Source organism: Dasypus novemcinctus, chromosome 25 (genome assembly GCF_030445035.2).
Source record: "Dasypus novemcinctus isolate mDasNov1 chromosome 25, mDasNov1.1.hap2, whole genome shotgun sequence".
In the NCBI taxonomy this organism is placed as follows: domain Eukaryota; kingdom Metazoa; phylum Chordata; class Mammalia; order Cingulata; family Dasypodidae; genus Dasypus; species Dasypus novemcinctus.
Window position 1 is genome coordinate 59,674,059 of NC_080697.1, and position 23,010 is coordinate 59,697,068.

The window sequence follows — 23,010 nt, forward strand, 5'->3', positions numbered from 1 at the left end:
TAAGCTATGGAATTAGAAGTTTCAATTTCCTGTGAGTTCACATGTAGCACATCCTGAGGTAACTGGAAAAAAGTGAACCTGCATGTGTTTATACAGTAATTGCATCAGAAAATTTGAGTAGCTCTTCTGAAGGCTCCATCTAAGAGTATTGAAAAGGCTGCAACGAGAAGGTACTCGCTAGAACACAGGGCTTGGAATTGATCTAACTAGGGGAGCTAGCTGTTCTGGAATTACCTGCGCACTTCGCGATTTCCATGCCCCATCCCTCAAGCCAACTCAAGGGGCAGGCCCCAGCAACCTACACCTTTAGACGAGTCGCGGGGCTTACTCACACTGCCCAGGGAGGGAATTATTCTCCCGGTAATTACCACTTAGCTTATCAAAGTAACAGCAGAGCTACCCTTTACTAGTTGGGTCATCTTAGACCAGGGGTTGTTAACAAGAGGTCCGTGAGCCTGGATAGAAATTCAAAATAACATTTTTGTGGGACGTGTTGGTGCGGGTGTGATATATTTATTAAATAATACACAGCATAGTGCGGACTTAGTAAGGGGTCTGCGGTTTTCACCTGACTGGCAAAGGCACGCGTGGAACAAAAAAGGTTCAGGACCCCAGCCTTAGCTACTCTCAGTTTCCTTCAGATCTTCATACAGAAGAGATAATTCTTGAAGAAGTGTTAAAATGATTCAAACATCATGAACCTGGGCATGACCTACTAAGCATATTTTACTACCTGATGGGAGAGTAAAAGTATTTTTAAATTAGGACACAATCTTTGGAAATCTTCAAAATGCAATCTTTGGTGTCTCGTCAAGAGAACAATGGAGTCTTAGGAGTTGCATTTAATTAAGTTTAATTAGGTACAAACATCACATACTTCCACTTCCCCAGAAATGGCAACTTTATCTTAATTAAGGATATAGAAACTTTTGACTTGGCTTCATTCTGTGATATGTATATTTGGGCAAGTTTAGGCAAAGAGCTAAGATTTAAAAGCCCTACCACCAAACCCACAGCACTTTAAAGACGCTGACCGCCAACCCCGTTCTCTGGCAGTTCAATATGAGCTGCCAAAGGTAAGTCCAATCTGTCGCTTGAATGCCGAATCGCTTAGGTTCCCTGGGGTCCATGGCATCAGCAACTGTCCAGTGTCCCCCGACAGCCGCCCAGGACGCACGAGCCCCTGCTCCGGCTCCCTCAGCTGGCTCGGGCCACCCGGGCGTCAGGACGGCCGCAGAGCAGCATGGTCGTCACCAGCTCCGGAAGGTCAAAATCGTGTTTCCAGCCCCAGTCCTTCCGGGCGTTGCTGTCATCAAAGTTCATGGGCCAGCTGTCCGCTGGGAAGAGACAGGGAGAAGGAGCTTACGTTAGCCAGCGCCTAGACCGACCGAATGTCCACACATGTCCAACAGGGTCGGCCCTGGGGAACCAAAAGAGAAACTTCCCTTGAGTAGAAGAACAGCTATTACGTGCATCCATCGTTTCTTAGATGAAGAGTGCACGGGGGAAGCGGACTTGGCCCAGTGGTTAGAGCGTCCGCCTACCACATGGGAGGTGAGCGGTTCAAACCCCAGGTCTCTTTGACCCATGTGCAGCTAGCCCATGCACAGTGCAAGGAATGCCGTGCCATGCAGGGGTGTCCCCTGCTAGGGGAGCCCCACACATAAGGAGTGCGCCCTGTAAGGAGAGCCGCTCAGTGGGAAAGAAAGTTCAGCCTGCCCAGGAATGGCGCCGCATACACGGAGAGCTGACACAAGGTGATGCAACAAAGAGAAGCACAGATTCCCATGCCACTGATAAGGATAGACGCGATCACAGAAGAACACACAGCGAATGGACACAGAGAGCAGACAATGGGAGGGTTGGGGGCGGGGGAAGGGCGAGAAATACATAAAAAATAAACCTTTTAAAAAAAAAAAGTGTACCGTACACCTGGTGTCAGGTGCTGTGACTTTTCACATACTGTTAACATCTCACCCAATCTTGTAAGGCCCTGCTCTTACCTTACAGATTAGGAAATATATTCAGCAAGGTGCTTAGGGTACAAAGGGGCAGAATCACAGGATCTGAAAACTGAGAGCCATTTCTGTACTACCTCAGTGGCTTCCATTTCTCTTGCTTTATGTTTTAACTGTAAAAATAGTGGCATGCTGACAAGCTGTGGATCTGGCATCGAACGCCTCCACCTGCCTTAGAGGTTTTCCAAAATCGGAGCCTCTGCTGGCGCCGCGTCACTCCGGGGAAGGGTGCCCACGTCTCCCCAGGGCCCACGCACGTGGGAAGAGGAGCTGCGTCTGCCCACCCTCCGCAACAGCGCCCCCGCTGACCCGCAGGGAAGGGCGCGCGCCGCGGTTTAGAGGCGGTTTGCAGGGAGGTACCGACCGATGGCCTGCCGCGCCGCGTCCACGTTGTAGGTCATCTGGAACTCGGGCACGTGTTTGAGGATCTCCCGGGCCAGCTCCTCGGGGGTGAAGCTCATGGCCCCGATGTTGTAGGTCCGCATGGACAGGGCCTCGGCCGGGGCCTCCATGACCGCCAGGCTGGCCCTGAGGCAGTCGTCCAGGTACATCATCGGGAGCCGCGTGCCCGGCCGCAGGTAGCACTCGAACTTGCCGCTCTTGGTGGCGTCGTGGAAAATCTGGACCGCGTAGTCTGAAAGAGAACGCTGCCGTGGGTTTTCCAAAAAGAGGAGCCTCTGGGTGAAGGCAGAGCTTCTCAAAGGTTCTGGTCTCGGACTCTCTTTACGCTCTTAAAACTTGAGGACCCCAAAAAGGGTTTAGAGTCGGTGGCTTTACTACGTTAGAACTTAGCTGAGAGTTTCTTAAAACTATTAGTATATTTTAAATGGCGATAATCTATCACATAGTAATACGTAAGAGTTTATGTGTAAAAGAATGTATTTTCCACACAGGAGAAAATCTAGGGAGGTGCAGTGCCTGTTTCGCACCTTGAAAACCTCTCTGGCGCCTGCCTTAACAGAAGAGAGCTGCACTCCCGCGTCTGCTTCCGCACCAGCCAGGCAGCCCCTGGAAAAGCCCACCGTGCCCGCGAGAGAGGAAGAGAGGCAATAGGCAGCTAACGTCTTAGCACTATTGTGAAAACAGTTCTGACCTCTCGGATCCCTTGAAAAGGCCTCAGGGATCCCGAGACACACTTTGAGAAGTGCTGTATTAAAGTATAAACTTCTAAAAAGTAACTGAAACCAAAGCCTCCTTTAAAGTGAGGTAAAATCCCTCAGATTGTGTTAAGTATTTTTTATACTGTATTTCAGGACCCCTGAAATATGATATGGGATGGATTCCTGATGTAGACTTACTAAATAACTCACATTTAAATTTAAAAACAAAACCCTACTTTTAAATATACAGTGAATAGAGTTCATTTTAATTGAGAACAAAGGATGTCTTCAAAGAAAGAAGCTGCTTCTTGTTTGGTGTCTTCCGACACTGTGGGTAACAGGTTTGTTCTCTAATAGCACGCGATTGATTGCAGTGCTCTGGTTGAGCAATCTCAGGCTGGATTCGCAAAACTCAGGCACTTCCTGCTCTCTAATGGGTTTAAGTCAAGAGGGTTCCAGGAGCTCCTCAAGGGCATGCCCAGATCGTCTGCAAAATCACTGGCCGATATGTGGCCAGAAAGAAATTAGATCCATTCACCACGAAGACAAATCTTCCTAGCAACAAGAAGGCAATTTTATATGCAAAAGAAAAACAAACAACATTTACCAGTTGTTCCTCCTCCAGGTTGGGAGTCAGCTGAAATGATTCCTGGATATCTGAGGCATCGGAAATCCAATCCATACCGATAATTATAATACTAGGAGAAAGAGAAAAATGATTTAAAAAAAAATCTTTTAATCAGAGCAATGCAAAGAAATAACAGCTGTTTTCTGAAATATCATTGCATGCAATTATATTAAAACACTCCTAAAGAAAACGGAGACTTAGAGTACCCAAGATATACTCCCGTTAGCTCTTATGGTCCTCTAAGAATCACCATTTCAAGGTTACCGTCTTTCATCAACATTGTAAATAATAAATCAGCCTGCAGTAGGGATTTCCAATCTTTCTTTGGCAGAGTTACTGTTCCTTGTCCTAAATAATTCTCTATGAACCTTCTATTGCAATGCCACACTGGAAGTGTAGAGGGGATAACCACGGGAGAAGAGAGCAATGAATATGAAATGTCATCCGAGGGCTCCCACACGGACTGAAAGTTACTATAAAGTTAAAAGGACAAAGAGTATTTTTAAAAATAAAGCCAATACAAAAGATACTTGTTTTCCATAAAACTTTAAAGAAATAACCAATATAAGGGGAGCGGCTGTGGCTGAAGCAATTGAGCGCCTGTTTACCATATGGAGGGCCCAGGTCCAATCCCCAGGACCTCCTTGTAAAAAAAGAAGAAAAAAAAGGCATCCCAGACCTGTGTGGCGAGGCACAGGCCTACACCAAAAAAGAAGACAATGATGCAAGAAGACAGACAGAAGAAAAAAAACCAATATAAAACCAGCAATAACCACCTAAGCTCGGGAGCCTGTAAGAATGGGGGAGGACCCCAAAGTCCAACAGCCAGTGCAGGGGGTCAGATCTGAGGGGCGTCTAGAAGCGTTACGAGCCTTCTCTGTGATGTGGGAAAGCCCCGGCCGAGCAGCTGCAGAAGCTGCACGCACCTGACGCTTGACAAACAACGAGTGAAACGAACGTCTCTGGGTGCTGGGATTGTGTCTGATACAAAGAGTGGGACGAGACACGCTGAATCCTGTTGCCGGGCCCGCCCCGCCGGCCCTGCCCAGCACCTCACCTCCCCCATGAGCTCCGCGTGGACCTTGGACACGCCGTAGATGGTCCGGGGCCTCTGGATGCACAGGTCTGGGGTCGGGTTCCGGGGGGACGTGGGTCCAAAGGCGCCGATGGTGCTGGGCACAAAGAGTCGCAAGCCGTGCTCTGCAGCCACGTCCAGGACGTTGTGCAGTCCTGAAACGGACACGTCGTACCGTGAGAAGCACGCCCCCAGCCAGGACGGGGCAAGGGGCCAGCGCGCCTGGGCAGCACCCAGACACTCACCTGTTATGTTCACGGCCCTCGCCAAGGACACGTTGGCTTCCCCCACGGCACTGAGCAGAGCGCTGTAGTGGAACAGCCAGGTGATGCGGTGGTTGACCACGATCTCGCGGAGGTTCTTGTAATCCAAGATATCGGAATAAATAAACGGGCCTGCGAGGAACACAAAACGAAGCCACGGAAGTGAAGAAGTTCAGGGTTTGATACGCTCAAAGGGCCATTCCACCTCCTGACTCACGAAAGCCAGCTCTATCAACTTAATAGCTGAAACCAACTGGGCATTCCCGTATGCTTACTGTTTATGTATGTTCATGTGCAAACGATATCCTTCAATAAAATTTTATTTAAAAAAATAGAAAAATAAAACCACGTGGGCGCCCTGCAGCATCTTCTCTTGTGCAAAGGTTAACAAGCGACCACCACTCACCACACAGTAAAACGCTTATGCTTAGAAAGCCCACAGGGGCCAGCGCTCCTCTAAGGCCTTGCAGATAGGAAAGGCTAGCTGAGGACAGAGATGCGAAGTGACGTGCCAAGAGCCAAGGGAGGGCGAGAGGAAGAACAGGCATCGCCCCAGGCAGCTGGCGGCAGAGCCTGCCGGACGCACCAGCGCCGCCAGCAGAGGCAGCTCAGGTGGCTGAGCGCCTGCTTCCCATGGACGGGGTCCTGGGGCCAATCCCTGGTACCTCCTTAAAAAACAAAACAAACAACAACAATGCTATGTACAGAGTGATTTCACTTTGCTCAGAAGTTGCACACTTTAAAAGGAATAGAGAAATGGATATTAAAAAAAAAAAGAAAACTTTGGTACAGGAGAGCCATAAAGCACGCGTTCATCATTGTCGATTACGTTAGATGTAGAGCTGATTTTGTTAGATCATAATTTTCCCCACTTACAGCCAATTATTGATTTCACCACATCGGTAAAGCAGCAGAAGCTTCCAGTGCACCAGAAAGGGCTGGAGACAGCACAGATAACCATGCTGTCCCAGCAGGAAAGATGCGACTGAAGCAGCTGAACACTTTCTGTGCAGTTGTTCAAAAACAATTCTACATTGAAACAAAGATTTCTCTAAAATTTTCAAGTTCCTTTTCCTCATCACAGAAGAAGTTCATTTTTGTATGTTCTCTCTCTGAGCCAATAAGTTAACTAAAAACTCAAAACGACAGGAATCGAATTTCTGGATATTTCAAACCTTCAAGGTCAGAAGAGCTCTGCTGTCCTTTTTATCACTTGAACAAGCAACGGCGGCATTACTGTAGAGATTTCACAGAATTACGAGGATAAAAGTATGCATTTTTAAGATGACCCAGCTGTACCTCAATAACTTCACTTCTTCTCTTTCTTTAATTCACAGTCCTGGAACTGCATCTTAAGCTGCATTTTGAAAATTAAAGATGGAAAGAAAGAAAAGGAAGGAAAGAAAGAAAAGGAAGGAAGGAAGGGAAGGTGGGAGGGAGGGAAGGAAGGAAGGAAGGAAGGAAGGAAGGAAGGAAGGAAGGAAGGAAGGAAGGAAGGAAGGAAGGAAGGAAGGAAGGAAGGAAGGAAGGAAGGAAGGAAGAAAGGAAGGAAGGAGGAAAGGAAGGAAGGAAGGAAGGAAGGAAGGAAGGAAGGGAGGGAGGGAGGAAAAAAGAAAGGAAGGAAGGAAGGGAGGGAGGAAAAAAGAAAGGAAAGAAAAGAAAAAGAAAGGAAAGGAGGAAGAGAGGAGAGCAAGGGAGCAGAGAAAGGGAAGGAAGGCAGGAAGGCAGGGCCTGTTACTTCCTCACTCACCGCTCTGAAAGATGTGGTCGGGGGGCTTCTTGATGTCGGATAGGATCACATTGTGCTTTCCAAATCGTTTCCTAAAGGGAAAATCAGAACAGCCTGGCTGGCAGCGTCTAGGCTATGAGCGGCTCTATGAAAGCAAGCATTTAAGTCGGAACGGTAAATTTCCCGTCAGCCTTCCAAGCCCTCCTTCCCACCATCGCTGCCTCACACACGCCCGCCTTCAGTCCTTGCCACACTCGAGCCTTTCTTGCCCTGCCACACCCCCTCTATTTATATCCTCTCGTCCCATCTGCATCCCTCTATCTGCCCCCAGTTTTTCCCATCACCCCTAGAAGTTTTATAAAACCTCTCCTCAAATGCTTCTCTCTCCTCTCCTCTTCTTTTTACCCATTCATCACACTCTCTCCAAATCCCGCTCTGTTCCTCCGATTTCCACCCGCACTTCCTTCCCAGGCCCAATCAACGGCTAAAATGAGGGTGCCAGGGATTGCGCTGGGGTGTGCGTGCTGCTCCTCCCGGGAGGGGCAGGCACAGAGCGCCGGCGTGGGGGCGCGGGGCCGAGGCCGCAGCCAGTCTGTGACAGTAAGAGGCGCCGATGAACCTGCCTTTTAAAAGCCCCAGGGCTGCGATTTCTCACAGCTGGTCGGGGACGGGGGAAGGAGGACAGACGGCCGGAAGGGGCCAAGGCCAAGCACCCGTGCTGAAGGACTCAGATTCCACATTTCAGGTTTTAGGGTTCTTACCTCAAAAAGTTAGCAAGCCCCACTCCAAGCTGACCAAGACCCCCTAAAGAAAGGAAAAAGTGACACTTTACTCCGAACCCAGCCAGTACTCACCGCGCAGCCCGTGTTAGCTGAGCAAGCCTTGTCGCTCTCAGCGGACGGCCAAGTCCTAGGTCAACCCCGTGTCGTAACCAGCACAGCCCTCAGGACAGGGCGGCCCCTGCTCCCAGCCCCAGGGACCAGCCGGCACAGAGGCCAGCAGGTGAGGGACAGGGGAGGCGGGGTGCAGGCGGGAAAGCCGGGAGGGAGCCGACACCCTCCGGGCAGGCGGGCAGGCTCCAGCCGTCCCCCTCCTCCAGGCCGCGAGGCTCGCCGGCCACGGGTGCCACACGCACTCGGCGCTCAACAGCGACGGTGCCCGGTACCCTCCGGGGGGACGCCCCGAGGCCCTCAGCCCTGGGTGGGGGTGGGAAGGGGGCCTGGGGGAGAGGCAAGCCGGGAAGTCCGCTGGAAACGGGGCAGACGATGGCACAAGCGCGAGTCCCGGGGGAAACGTCCACCCGCAGCGCCGGCTTGCTGAGTGGGGAGTGTGGTGGGAGCACCCGGTTTTGCCCAGGATCCCAAATGTGGGGGTGGGGGCGGGAACCAACCTGTAATCAAGACACGGGGATGGTCCACCTCGGAGAAAGAGCCGGCGTGGAAGCTGGCGGCCGCCGGGGCCTGCCGAGGGGACAGGGCGGACGGCGGGGACCGCGCCAGGCCTGGCCGCAGCGCCCTGAGGGCCAGCATCCTCCTCCAGGTGCCTGTAAAGGGGGGGGGGGGTCATCACCTGCTCTGTTGCTCAAACTCAAAAGAGCAAGCTCTTGGCCCAAAATCAACCCTGAGACCCCAGCTAAGGAGCCAAGCAGCGCTTCTCACCCGAGAATCCGAGGAGTGAGACGCGGCGCGCGCCCACGGGAGCAACGTCCCGTGACAGAGGGGAAAAGTGCTGCCCCAGGCCCCGTCCAGGCCCACCGGGGCAAGCTGGAGGCAGAGCTGGAATCGCTGACGCCGGCTGAGATTTAAGGGGACAGCCGACATCACTGTCTAGCCCACCAGCCGTGTCTAGTAAGGTGGGGATCATGTTTTATTGCCATCTTTTATTTTATTTTAAAGAAGCTTTAGATTACGTAAATGTCACATCAAAATACAGGGGTTCCCGTGTACCCAGCACCTCCCCTTCCCGTTGCCAGCTCTTTTGGAAGGGCTGTTATTTATTCAGTGTTAAGCCGCTCTCTCATTTCTTCAAAGACTACGTATATTTTACTTAACTCTACTGTTATCCACTATCAGCTTGGCCACGTGTAGTACAAGAAAAACCAGTATAGCTGAAATATTACGGCACTGCCCCGTACCTTATAATGTCAGAAAAATTCCAGGTGACTTGCTCCCCAGCAGCGCAGAGCTAGCCTTAGCATTAGCCGGATTTGGCCCCAGCACAAGCCTAACTGCGCCTCCTCACTCGTCACCCTTACCCCCACCCTCATCACCCCAGCCTGCCTGACCCGGCACCTTGCAGATGAACCGAGAAGAGCAAAAACGAATCCTTCCGACCCTTCCTAGGAGTGTCACCCTAATGACGAACTTTGTTTCGAGAAAAACGCTGCTGAGAAGGCAGATTGGAGACCCCCGCCTCCCGCCCGCTTCGCTCTCCTGACCGCCCGCGTGGACGCCGACTCGCCTGCTCAGGGCGAGAGCCCAGCGGGCGGCGGGACCCCTCTCCCCGAGGACCCGGGACACCCGCTCTGCCGGCCAGAGGTCAAGGCGGTCAGATGGCACGTGGCCGGGGAAGGCGCGCGGGCACAGGCCTCATAGTTTTCCCATTCTGTCACCAGCATGCAAGCGTGTCACAAACAGGAAGTCGGAGAAGCCCAGCTCCCTTGGCTCGTTCTGACAGCAAACTCCCTGCCCTCCCCCCAGGCAGGTTCCACACCTGGACCAGGTAAACCCACGGCCGCCGGCAGGTTCCACACCTGGACCAGGTAAACCAAGCACGGCCGCCCGCGCCGCCTGCTCCCATCTGTCTCATGGCCGCCCCAGGACCCCTCAGGGCTGGAGTCCCTGTACCTGGTGAGTAACTTTCCAGGTCAAGTCTGGTACCCGCCCCACCTCCCCCCAAAGAGAGAGCAGACTGAGGACTTCAGCAGCTGGCCCTGCAGGAGGAGAGAAAGCACGGCAGAGAGGAGCACTTCCCGCTCAAAGCCTGGACTCACTCTGCATGGTGCTCAGCTCAGGGCCCTGAGAAGAGAAACGGGATTTCTGAGCTAAAAAGCCAGAGGTAGCAGCTTTCTTATATTCCCTAATCATCCAATCTATAGAAACCCAGCTTCTAAAGGCGTGTGCGCCCGCTCTGGGTCACCGGTGTTTGTGTTCTCTAGCACACCAAAACGAGGCGTGGACTGCTCAAGAGCACAGCGAGCAGGAGAGACGGTCCTAGGAGCCCCAGCACGGCGCACCCCGGCTTGACGGCCAGACAGGAGTAAAACCAACTTCTGGGCACAGAGAGAACCTACCGTTTCAATTCCCAAGAAGGTCCCTTGTGTTCCCGTTGATAACGCGCTGTGCACCCCTAAACCCAGGGCTGAAGTCCAGTCACTTCTTCTACGGGAGTGGCCCGTTCGACCAGGGCCCCCGCGGCGGGCAGGGCCACAGAAACAGCCCGGCTTCCACCACCAGACCCCAGAGGACCTCCCGGCGGAAATCGCCCCCACACCAGGGCAGAGGTCAGATTCTTAAGCCAGTCGTTTCAGCAAGTTCAAGGGGACACTGAGGAAGCCAAGACGTGGCTGGAATTGCCAGAACATTTGAAACTCAGACAACCCCAATTTCCAAAAGTAAAATAATGAATGGCCGCAGCTGGGAAAGTTTTCCCATCTTCCCTTTTTCAGGGAAAAGCCAACCCCTGAAGATCCCACATAGGCACAACTGCATCCCCCGTCCCTTTTCCACAGAGGTTAGCAAAGCAGCCCACAATTCCCCAACCGAGCATTTAGTCCACACAGCAGGCGTCCCTAACTGAGCCGGGCCCCTCTTCCCCCTGTCAACAGCTGACATCAGCAGCCATCCCGGTGCTCGCTCAGGCCCCCTGAGCGTCACTGGAGGAGAGCAGGTAATGGGCAGCTGCCTCCCCAGAGCCCCCCCACGCAGCACGGGAGCAGGTAACGGGCAGCTGCCCCCCCCAGAGCCCCACCACGCAGCACGGGAGCAGGTAACGGGCAGCTACCCCCCCAGAGCCCCACCACGCAGCACGGGAGCAGGTAACGGGCAGCTGCCCCCCCAGAGCCCCACCACGCAGCACGGGAGCAGGTAACGGGCAGCTGCCGCCCCCCAGAGCCCCCACCACGCAGCACGGGAGCAGGTAACGGGCAGCTGCCGCCCCCCAGAGCCCCCACCACGCAGCACGGGAGCAGGTAATGGGCAGCTGCCCCCCCAGAGCCCCACCACGCAGCACGGGAGCAGGTAATGGGCAGCTGCCCCCCCAGAGCCCCACCACGCAGCACGGGAGCAGGTAATGGGCAGCTGCCCCCCCAGAGTCCCCACCATGCAGCACGGGAGCAGGTAACGGGCAGCTGCCCCCCCAGAGCCCCACCACACAGCACGGGAGCAGGTAACGGGCAGCTGCCCCCCCCCCCAGAGCCCCCACCACGCAGCACGGGAGCAGGTAACGGGCAGCTACCCCCCCCAGAGCCCCACCACGCAGCACGGGAGCAGGTAACGGGCAGCTGCCCCCCGAGTCCCCCCACGCAGCACGGGAGCAGGTAATGGGCAGCTGCCCCCCCAGAGTCCCCACCACGCAGCACGGGAGCAGGTAACGGGCAGCTGCCCCCCCCCCCAGAGCCCCACCACGCAGCACGGGAGCAGGTAACGGGCAGCTGCCCCCCCGGAGTCCCCACCACGCAGCACGGGAGCAGGTAATGGGCAGCTGCCCCCCCCAGAGCCCCACCACGCAGCACGGGAGCAGGTAATGGGCAGCTGCCCCCCCAGAGCCCCCACCACGCAGCACGGGAGCAGGTAACGGGCAGCTGCCGCCCCCCAGAGCCCCCAGCACGCAGCACGGGAGCAGGTAATGGGCAGCTGCCCCCCCAGAGCCCCCACCACGCAGCATGGGAGCAGGTAACGGGCAGCTGCCCCCCTAGAGCCCCCACCACACAGCACGGGAGCAGGTAATGGGCAGCTGCCCCCCCCCCAGAGCCCCCACCATGCAGCATGTGAGCAGGTAACGGGCAGCTGCCCCCCTAGAGCCCCCACCACACAGCACGGGAGCAGGTAACGCGCAGCTGCCCCCCCTAGGGCCCCCCACCACGCAGCACAGGAGCAGGTAACGGGCAGCTGCCCCCCCCAAAGCCCCCACCATGCAGCACGATTCTCTCTTCCCGAACTGCTTTAACAGGCAGGGTATTCTCTCCTTCCCTCCCTCCCTCTCTCCCTCTCTCTCTCTCTTTCACTCACTCACCACACACACACCTCCAAACTTCTGTGCTTGTAGCTTTTCCAAGTCAAGTTTATTATATTGCTGCTGCCAAGTTAAATACTCTTAGATCAGCAGTTCTCTGTTTTTTTGGTCTCAGGACGCCTTCACACTCTTAGAAAAGTGAGGACTCCGAAACTCCAAAGAGCTTTTGTTCACGTGGCAGGATCTATCAGTATTTACTGCAATTAGAAGTCAAAACTGAGAAATGTTCTTAACATAATTATTCACTTAAAATATACACGTTAAACATATATTCAAAAACCAAAAAATTTTAGTGAAAAGAGAGGCATTATTTCACTTTGCAAATCTCGGCAATGTGCACCTTAACAGAAAACAGCTGCGTTCTCACAGCCGCTTCTGTAATCAACCTGTTGTTCCTTTCACTGAAGTATATGAAGAAATTCCAGACTTACACAGAGAAGTAGTGGGAAAAGGAAAGAGTATTTTAATAGCCTTTTCAGGTAATTCTGAATATTCACCTTTGACACTGCTCCAAAATTAACACATGGCAGTTTCTTAAAGGTTATTTGCAATGTGGAATCTGAAACCATTAACAACGAGCCTTTCATATCCTGCTAATACTAAAATCCACGGGTCCTCTTTTTCTTCGAATGGATCTTTTTAATCAGCCTGATTTTGTAACTTCACACACTGATCTTTCGGAAAATGTCGGTTCAGTGAATTCTGCAGATCTTTTAAATGTTAAAACAGTTCACACCGGGAAGCAGTATTGGTTAGCATCGCCACAGAGCTCATCAGAAAATTTCCACTTATTGGGAAGCTGTCAAGCTCATGGCGGCCGGTATAAGTTAAGTGGCAACAAATACCATTAGTTGTTTCCTTAACGCGTCTCACTTCCTTCAGTTTTGGAATATGTCTGAATACCCAAATAAGAATAAACATAGTCTATCTGTCATTCTTTTGAGGAAAAACTGGTGTTCTATGAAAAAAGTGGCCAGTTCAGTTCATAATCCAACCACGTACAGTACTTAAACTCAGGACGGTCATCATACTTATGCAGCACAAGTGCTTTCCCGTTCTAAAAAGATGTGCATTTAAGGGTCAAGATTTAATTAACAACTAATCATTTTTACTCATTCATCAGCACTTTTTTTTTTTTTTCGGTAATATGGTAAATTTATTTTCTGACCATGGCACCTTATTTTTCTGTGGTATGGGTACATTCTTTTGTTCTCTTCTCAGAATATTATTTTATGACAATTGAACAAGCGTGAAAGCAATTCAGACTCAATATATCAGAAAAAATAAATACGATAACATTCAATCAGTGCTAAAAAACAACTATCCTATTTGAAAAGCATAAGCACTCTTTCCTATCTCTTCATCAGGACATTCCTAATAAAGCTGGGTTTTTTAAACTCTAAGTGTGTGGCAATGAGAAACCCGATGGCTGCTAGTGTCATCTGGTGCCTTGAGCTGTGCCGCAGCACCAGGTTTCCTCAGCATTGGTTTTGCATCATCAGTGCAAATGCAACACAGCTGTTCCAGAAAAAAACCATGCAATTCAACAGTTACTCAACACTTCGGATATTTTGTTAGCCCTTGTGTTTGCTGCCAAGCAAGCCTTCACTGAAAGACATTCTTCTGTGACTGGCTTGATGCTGGCACTAGACAAACAAGAAAAGTGGCAAGTCCAGCCCTGACAGTAAGTGTTTCCACTTGTATGGTAAAAATGCACTTCTACAGTCAAGATGCTATCTCAGCCTTCGTGTTTGTAGCTGAACCTTTAAAATTCAACAAGCTGAGTTGTTGGAAAGTGCAGTGCCACGTCTCTATCTGAGCAAGGCTCTATTGGGTCAGTCACTCCAGCCAGGGCAGTAGGGCAACCCCTGTCCGCTAGACGCTTCAGGAGCCTTTCTGCTTCCAGTCCGGAAGGCTGTAACAGATCACTTTTGGCTTTTAAAGAGCTTATCATGGCTACATTTAAGACATTTAATTCACTTTTGTTTGGAGGATCCTGAATGGGGGTCTCAAAATGCAGCTGCAGCACAGCTGTAAAGCCGAGAAAAGCTTTCCTATGCTTTCATTTCTTATCTGGCTTTTCCAATTTCTTGGAGTAAATGCCTCCCTTCCAGGAATCAAAGAACCCTCTGGTGTCATTTTGTCTTTCTCAGCAGCTAGATGGTAGAGCTGTGAGCCGAGAGCGAGTTTTCTAAGAGTCCCTGGAAAACCCCACTGTACACTTAGGAGAGAAGGGAGGGGAAGCGGCAAACATCTCAGGATTATCTACAAAATAGCTTTGGCCTCCCAGAGCCCAGCCAAGGGTGAGCAGGACCCTCACGGCCCCCCACCCACACTCTGGAACAGCTCTTCTAATGCAAAACTTCCTTTGCAAGCTTATTAAATTTATGTAGGGAAACCATCAAAGAAGACTCCCAGGCCCTCCTTCTTAAGGATCAAATTGAAGTCCAGCGGACTTTCTCTCCCAAACACCTTGTTTACTTTAACTGCAAGGAGAGGAAAAGGCAGGCCCTTTTGCGCAAGCTGGGGGCTTCCCAGCAGCCTCCCGGCATGCACCTCCAACCTCCAGCACTCATACTCATCCGAACAAGCAGCAGAAACCGGGCCGTGGGGGCATCAGGAAGTGGAGTGGGTGATGGAGACACAGATTCAGAGTTCAGCTTTGGGGACTGCCGGGAGACGGTCGGCTGGTGAAGCAGCCGAGGCTAACCTGGGGGTCTCCAGGTCACGCCGCTGGAGTAAGGGGCTTCCGGCAGCAGGTGGGTGAGAAGGCGAGTGCGATTTTGGACATGTTGATTTTAGCGCATAAGACAGTGAGCGTCACTGAGCAATTCCTAGCAGCGCCTAATGTATATTAAGTACTTGCTAAGCACAATGCCTGAGAGCCGAAAAGTAAGGAGAAACTAAAGAAAATCAGGGGTATATCTATGCCACAAAAATAAACTGCCTCATGTTCTCAGAAGAAAAAAACTTTTTTTTCAAGTTTCTCGGAGGAAAAAAATAACAATTCAATTGTGATTGCTCTGAAGGTAGATAATTCTGTTTCCGGAATGCTAAGGGTAGCTTTCTGAACTACTGGAGGCTGGCACAGCAGGCCTTGCCCCCGAGGATGTGTTGGCAGTGTCGCTTTGTTCCTTGCTGCCCCTGGCTCTGGCTTTCTGCCTCTAGCCATAAGCAGCAAATAAGGATGAGCTGAGATGAATCCAGTACGTACAAGCGCCCGGCTCCAAGAAATGGTCTACACACACACACAGCTGAGGGACCAGAGACCCAAGCAACGCTGCCCTCAGAAACCAGTTTAGCGCCCACCAAACCCCGGTCCTGCCCAAACTCCCAGCCGAGGCCCCTGCTGGCTCTTCTCCCTCAACTTAGAAACCTGCTTACAACTCCTGCTTCCCGGGGCCCTTCTGTTCCTTCGGATCCAGGGGTCTCCAGCCCCTTCCATCCTGCTCCTCAAAGCTGCGCCTCCTTCCCCGCCCTCCGAAAACGCTCAGCACCTGCCTCCTGGGTAAATTCCCCGGTTCCTTGTCATTTCTGCAGGCGCCCGACCCTGGGCGGGGCCCACCTTCCCTTCCCTGGGCGCTTCCCTGCAGGAACAACGCTCCGCTCCGCTTTAAAGAGCAGAAGCTCTGCTCAGCCCCTGCGAGGCATGTCAGAGGGCAACCCTCTGGTTCATTAAAAAGAATGTTTGTCCTCTTGACAGTAACGACAAAGGGAAAACTCGGCACATCACGACGAGGGTGCTGGTGGCGCAGATGCGGTCACCACGAGCCCGAAGCCCGGGACGCCCCCCTTTTGCAGGGGTCAGCGAGTGTCCCAGCTCAGGCAGGTACCAGCGACCAGGAGGGGAGGGGCGCTAGGTCCACAGACGGCCAAGCCCTCTCTCTCCACTCCCCTCCAGAGGGGGTGACTATCAGGTTGAGAGAGGAGACCACGCGTGGGCTCAGCGCCTGCCCAGGGGGCCCCCAGGGCCGCAGCTCTTTCCTCCCCGGGGAGCAGGAGTAGCGGGGGGTCCAGAGCCAGCCTCGCCCCTCCCTGGCCGGGAGGCTGGTCACGGCTCTGCGGACCTCAGGCTGCCCCCTTTAGAAAGAGCGCAGCCCACGGTGCTCCCTGCCTCCCACCGCGACGCTTAGTGACAGCCGCCGCCTGGAGAAGCCCCCGCGCGCCGCGGGGCAGGGAGGCTCACAAACGCGGGCTTCAGCGGCAAGTCCCCCCTCCCCCCCCCCCCCCCCCCCGGGCCAGGGAGCCAGGGCCGATCAGAGCACACGCGTGCGGGGAGCGGAGGCCGGGAGCTGCGGGGTGGGCTCCAGCGGCCCCCAGGGAGGTCTGGCTCTCGACAGGGTGGGCAGCGGCGCGAGGACCGGGGCGCCCACGAGCCTGGGCGGGCTCCCACCCGCGGGAGCTGGCTTCCCGGGGGACTGGATAAGCCGGTGGGTGGAATCGCGCTGAGGAGGGGGCCCGCGTGGACCTCGCCATCTCCGGGGCGATGGCCGGGGACAGCGCGCGCGCCTGGGGCGCAGCGCCCAGGGGCCCCCCCTGACCTGCTGACGCGGCACCGGCGACGCCCAGGACAGCGCGGAGCGAAGCCGCGACAGGGGCGCGGAGCGCGGGGAGCCGGGTGCGGAGCAGAGCGCGGAGCGGGGAGCCAGGAGCCGGGCGCGGAGCAGAGCGCGGAGCGGGGAGCCAGGAGCCCGGAGCCGAGCGCAGGGAGCCGGGAGCAGGGCGCGGGGCGCGGGCGGCGCCGCCTTTATGCCCGGCAGCCCCGCGCCCGCCCCGGCGCCAATCCCCTGCCGCGGCCAAGGCCCGCCCCGGGCGTCGCGCTGGGGCGGTGCTGGGGGCGGGGGGGGCTCCGGTTGCCACGGCAGCCCCGCGGCGGGTCCCGCGCGGGTGGGGCCTGCGCCTTGGGGCCGCGCGTGCGGCGGGGTGCCTGGCCCCGCGCTGCGCCCCGCAGCCGTGCGGCCCCGGCCCTGCGCGCCGTCGGGACTGCGCGGTGGGGAACCGCAGCCCGCCCTGGTGCGTGCGCCGTGGCGCCTCGGGTGGGGGAGCCGGCGGGGCCAGGGCGGGAGAGGGCTGTGAAGGTCCCGCCCGGGGGCGCCGGGACGCGGGGCGGGCGCGTCAGCGCCACCGGGGAGCTTGTCGGAAATGCAGATTGCCAGGACCCGGTGCCCTCAACAGCGCGACCGGAGCCCCGCGCGCGGGCGCAGCGTTGCTTTAACCTCCTCTCCGGGTGACTCTGACCCGCGCGAACCTTGGAGAAGCCGCGGGTCAAGGGCGGTGGCGCTCCAACCTCGCTCCATTGCAGCGTCAACTGCGGACGATTTAAAACTCCCGGTGCCCAGGCTGCACTCCAGACCAATTCAATCCGAGTTGCCCGGGCTCCGTACCTTAGTTTAAGCTCAGGTGAGTCATACTGCGATTCAGGTTGAGAATCAGGAGCCTACCTCAGAGTCCTGCTGCAAGTGCAGACTCTAGCTCCCACCCCACGTCTCCTGAACCGGGACGGGCACGTGAAGGAGGCTTCCCGGTGACTGGCTGCCACAGTGGTGTCTGCCCAGAGCGGCGCTGAAGTCTCTTCCAACATTAAGTAACTTATGCTTTATGGCCTGTTCACTGTAAGCTCCTACCGCAAAGAAATGCCCTTTATAAAAACCGACCACTTTCTGGTATTTTGCATCAGCACCCCTTTGGCTGACCAATACAAATGATGACCATAGAGTAGAGGCCATGGTCACTTTATCTCATACCCAAGGGCAAAATTTTCACATCCTGCTATGAATAAAGGCAAAATGTCTCCCTAAAATTTTATCACCCCATAAACTTATAATAAATCATACACGATAATAATATAAATATTCAGACATTTCTACTAATGATTACTCATGTGTCCTAGTGCCCACAGGATTAAAATGCATAGGTCTGTGTTACATTTCTTAATCAGTAATCCCTACTTTTTCATGAAGGAAAATAGAAATATGAGGAACTTTTGTAATGTTGTGAATACGTCCATGATTCCATCCCTTTGATAAAGCAAAGCAAACCCTGATGAAAATTGTCAAAATCAACTTGTACAGAATTATTTAAAACAATCAGATATTTGAAACAACCTGAGGAGAATTAATCCAACAAAAAGTTTCCGGGGAAAAAAAAAAGAATATATGGTATCATGAAAGGCGTTGAGCCTTCCCCTACTTTTCCTGATAGACCGAGATCCACGATGATCTCCCGTCCTGGCTCACTGGAATTGGCCTGGTTTGAAAAGAACCCCAGGCTCTCTGCGGAGGGCAAAGGGACCCCAGCTCGCTCGTCTGGGAACAGGATGAATGCAATCAAAAACAGCCCTGGCATTGTGCTGGGTCACTGTGTCCCTGATGCTAGGGCGAGGAGAAGGGTGGACTTCTGAGGGACGGAAAGGTGAGGGTCTGCCTCCTGGCCCCCGCTGCCTCCTCCAGGAGGAGCTCCTCCTCGTGGAAATGGCCTGGCCTGAAAGTCATCAGTGCATCTCCCCAGAGAAAGGACAGGCCCCGACACAAGCAGAGTTATGCAGACTCCACCTTCTGACTTGGACCCTCACATGGTCCCAAAGCCCAGATCTGGGGGTATGGAAACAGCAGGAGCTGCCGCAGCGGCAGAGGCCCTCCAAGGGGCGAGCCCTGCGCAGGGACCTGCCCGCGCCCCCAGGGCTCCACTGCCCACTTCAGCTGCAGAGTGCCGGGTCGAGGACTGTGCAGCCCCATCCCAGAGACACAAGCCCCTGGGGCCATCGAACACTTGCCCTCTGGCTAGTCAGAATTGAGATGAGTTCCACTGCAAAATGCACTCCAGATTTTGGATAAATAGTGCAACGTAGAAAAGCGAAATATCTCATGAAAAATTTTTATATTCATTATGTTAAGTTGGGTTAAATAAAATAAAATCAATTTCAATTCCTTTTTACTTTTAAAAACATGGCTAATAGAAAAATTTAAATTACATATGTGACATATTTCAATAAGGTAGCAGGTACTGAGCCTAGAAGTTTCCAGAAAAGGCTGGAAACTTTTATACTAGACTATGGTACCCATTTGTCCAAGGCCAGCTGGCAGCCTCAGGACTGCTTGGACCCTGGAAATTCTCTGCCTTCTGGCAGAGGGGATTAGAGCAATGCTGATGATAGCTAGAAGAAAAAATATGCAAACTTGGTCACATTTCATAATTTACAGTCCTTTTCTAGAAAGAAATTGACATTTCTGAAGAAATGCTAAAGGACTTTGTCAATTAAGACTCATTCTGAGGGAAGCAGATGTAGCTCAAACATCTGGGCTCCCGCCTACCACATGGGAGGTCCTGGGTTCAGTTCCCAGTGCCTCCTAGAGAAGACAAGCAAGACAGCAAGCTGGCGTGATGAGCTGATGCAACAAGATGATGCAACAAGGAGATACAAAGAGGAAACACAATGAGACACAACAAAGCAGGGAGCAGAGGTGGCTCAAGCCATTGAATGCCTCTCTCTCACATGGGAGCTCCCAGGTTCAGTTCCCATTGTCTTCTAAAGAGAAGAAGAGCAGACACAGAAAGCACACAACAAAGGGACACAGAGCAGACAGCAAGTGCAAACAACGAGGGGTGATAATTTTTTTTAAAAAAGACTCATTCTGAGAAGCTAGATACTCACCTACCCCTACCTCCCAGGAGATTATTTATTCAGTCAAGAGGTTAGTGACATTGAACCAGACTTTTTAAGCATCTAGCCTAAAATTATCCAATCCAATCCAATGGTTCTCAAATTTCACTGTGCATCAGTGTCACCTGGGAGCTTAAGGACACAGATTGCTGGCCCTGCTCTGGGGTTTGTCGCAGTGGGTATGGCAAGGAGTGTGGGAGTATTTCTAGCAAGTTCCCTGGTAAGGGTGAGAGATGTGAGTGAAGAACTGATAATGTCTGTTCTACCCCGTGTATTAGAGTTCTCCAAGGGAAGGATGTGTAATATTATATGTAGTAAATGTAAATATTAAGAGGTTATGGTAGGAACTGGCTCTCGCCACCTCCGGGACTGGTCAGTCTGAATTCCACAGGGCAGGCTCAGGTTGGGAACTGCAACCCAGCAGCTGCTGAGGTCAAGCAGAAATTCATCCCTCTGACAGCTGAAATCCTCCAGGCCTCTGACCGGTTGGGCAAGACTTCTCTCCTTGCAGAAGGCAGCCTCCTCTGCTAGCTGTAGAGTCATGAGCCATAGAGCGAGTCATGGTTTAAATCCAGGAATGACCCTCACAGGACAATCAAGCTACTACTTGACCAAACACCTGGACTCCACAACTAGCCAAGGTGCCCCAGGAGCTGAACCATCACACACGTTCATCGACTGAAATAAACTCAAATAAGCTTCAGCATTACCAAGAAGAAGGGGAAAAAAGCCAATCTTTGGTATATCTTGTACCTACTGAAGCTAAAATCTCAGATGTAAAGAGGCTGCTTGTACCTGCCTCAGCATCTGAATCTGTTCTGAGTTAAAATTTTAGAATCACAGAATCAAAGACCTTGGGAGCAGGTTGACACCAGAGTGAACTCCGTTTTCTCTTTTACCTTTATCTAAAGTCAGAGCCAGCACAGATGGTTCTCTTTCAAGTTGTTCACTGCACAAGGGAATCTCAATTAAGGGAATGTGATTCATGTCATAGGCTTACTTATTCAATATTATTTGTATTTTTGTTATCACTTTACTGACTCCAAAGATGAATGGTTTGTATATGAATTACAAGCATTTTTCTGGCAGAGAACATCAAAGTTTTTTGCCCAACAGAATCAGTAAATCATGGCAATTTGCTGACAAGTGTAAGTAAACGGTCTTGTTCTAACAGGATCAACATACATCATTGGGCTTCAGTGTACAAAGCAGGAATGAGTTTGATATCTGAAAGACATAATTGAAATGTAAAATAAGCTGTGCTTCTAAACAGGGAGCTGATTTTCCGGTCAATGAATATATTAAATTTTTTTTTAAAAACTTGGTATTAGTTTAATTTTCATATTTCAGTTCCTATTATCTATTTACTGTCCATGTCCATGGTATTATTAAATTTCCAAATTAAATCTTTGATAGCTACATAGATATAAATTAGAGACTGACTCATAATTACACACTGATTTTATTTTAGGAATCATTTGTTAGTATTTGTTTTTATACAGATTTAATCAATGTATTGTTTGCTATTTGTTGCCCTAGCAAATTGCCATAAACTCAATGACTTACCCCAAATTTATTACAATTCCGAGGGCCAGAAGTCCACATGGGGCTAAAATCAAGTTGTCAGCATGGCTGTGTTCCTTCCGCAGGGTTTCCTTGCCTTCTCCTTCTATTAAGTCGGTGCAAAAGTAACTGCAGTTGTGCATTGTTGAAATTTGCCATTCAATATTGAAATACATTCTTAAATAAATGCGGTTCTGTTATATATCATTTTAATGTGCTTTTTTCACTTTATGTTGTTTTGCTAATGACATTACTTGCTGTTTATTTTGTATTTATTTTAGACTATGGAATTCAAGTTAGACAAAAAGCAACTTTTTTTCAAGTGATTTTCTTTATTTGAGTTCAAAATGGGTAGTAAAGCAGCAGAGACGACTCACAACATCAACAAGGCATTTGGCCAGGAACTGCTAAGGCGCGTACAGTGCAGTGGGGGTTCAAGAAGTTTAGCAAAGGAGACGAGAGCCTCGAAGACGAGGAGCGTAGCGGCCGGCCATCGGGAGCTGACAAGGACCCAACGCGAGAATCATCGAAGCTGGTCCTCTAACACTACCTGTGAAGTTGCAAAGGACTCAGCGTTGACCATTCTGCAGTCGTTCAGCATTTGAAGCAAATTGGAAAGGTGAAAAAAGCTCGATAGGTGGGTGTCTCGTGAGCTGACCAAAAATTTAAAAAATCACCGTTTTGACATGTCATCTTCTCTTATTCTATGCAACAACAAACCATATCTCAATCAGATTGTGAAGTGATAAAAAGTGGATTTTATACGACAACTGGCAACAACCAGCTCAGTGGCTGGACCGAGAAGAAGCTGCAAAGCACTTCCCAGAGCCAAACTTGCACCAAGAAAAGGTCGTCATGGTCACTGTTAGGTGGTCTGCCGCCGGTCTGACCCACGACAGCTTTCTGAATCCCGGCGAAACCATTACATCTGAGAAGTACCCTCAGAAAATCGACGAGATGCAGCAAAAACTGCAACACCTGCAGCCGGCATTGGTCCACGGAAGGGCCCAGTTCCTCTCCACGACAACGCCTCACCACACCTCACACAACCAGTGCCTCAAAATTTGACAAATTGGGCTACGAAGTTTTGCTTCATCCGCCACATTCACCTGACCTCTCGCCAACTGACCACCACTTCTTCAAGCATCTCAACAACTTTTTGCAGGGAAACTGCTTCCACAACCAGAAGGATGCAGAAAATGCTTTCCAAGAGTTCATGGAATCCCAAAGCACAGATCTTTATGCTACAGGAATAAACGAACTTATTTCTCATTGGCAAAAAATGTGTTGATTGTAATGGTTCCTATTTTGATTAATAAAGATGTGTTTGAGCCTAGTTATATCGATTTAAAATTCACGGTCCGAAACTGCAATTCTTTTTGCACCAACCTAGTAGAGGACCCTGCGTGCCTTGGCTTGTGGCTGCGTGCCTCCACCGTCAGTTAGTGGAGGCAAGTCAGGTCCTTCTCGCGGGCGTCGTGCTGACCCCCTTGGCCTCCCCGTCCTCTTTGAAGGACCCTCGTGATTGCATGGGGACCACCTGGGTAACACTGGATATCACCAAAGTCGGATGATTGGCAACTTTAATTCTAGCTGCAGCCTGAATCCTCCTTTGCCATGTAACATTCTTATAGAATAGAGATTCTGTAAGACTGAGAAAAAAAATATTCACAGGCTGATGTTTAAGTTTTTAGAGCATCAATCTCTAGAGTTCAGAGAAAATTGATAAAGTATAATGAAGA

At 51.8% G+C, this 23,010-nt stretch overlaps 1 protein-coding gene across 2 annotated transcripts; it reads right to left on the bottom strand.

Moving 5' to 3' along the window:
• Positions 1 to 836: 836 nt before the first annotated feature.
• Positions 837 to 17,357, bottom strand: LOC101427763 (L-threonine 3-dehydrogenase, mitochondrial-like). Of its 2 annotated transcripts, none has more exons than XM_071211858.1 (9): positions 17,294 to 17,357; positions 8,204 to 8,356; positions 7,575 to 7,617; positions 6,835 to 6,905; positions 5,067 to 5,216; positions 4,804 to 4,976; positions 3,726 to 3,816; positions 2,383 to 2,652; positions 837 to 1,337 (listed from the first exon to the last, which is right to left on the bottom strand). In XM_071211858.1, the coding sequence occupies exons 1-9, from the start codon at positions 17,340 to 17,342 to the stop codon at positions 1,198 to 1,200; spliced, it is 1,140 nt and encodes a 379-aa protein (XP_071067959.1). In that variant the 5' UTR covers positions 17,343 to 17,357; the 3' UTR covers positions 837 to 1,197. The 2 variants fall into 2 exon arrangements, with proteins under 2 accessions (XP_071067959.1, XP_058144020.1); XM_058288037.1 differs by lacking the exon at positions 17,294 to 17,357 and adding an exon at positions 16,587 to 16,797.
• Between the last annotated feature and the right edge of the window lie 5,653 nt (positions 17,358 to 23,010).

Bases quoted from the DNA above. Each gene is read 5' to 3' on its own strand.
- LOC101427763 (XM_071211858.1), bottom strand. From the start codon at position 17,342: ATGGAGCGAGGTTGGAGCGCCACCGCCCTTGACCCGCGGCTTCTCCAA. The intron at 8,357-17,293 runs GTTCGCGCGGGT...CCCCCTTTACAG, and splicing joins TGACCCGCGGCTTCTCCAAG to GCACCTGGAGGAGGATGCTG. The intron at 2,653-3,725 runs GTAAATGTTGTT...GTTCTCTTTCAG, and splicing joins ACCTGGAGGAGGAACAACTG to ACTACGCGGTCCAGATTTTC.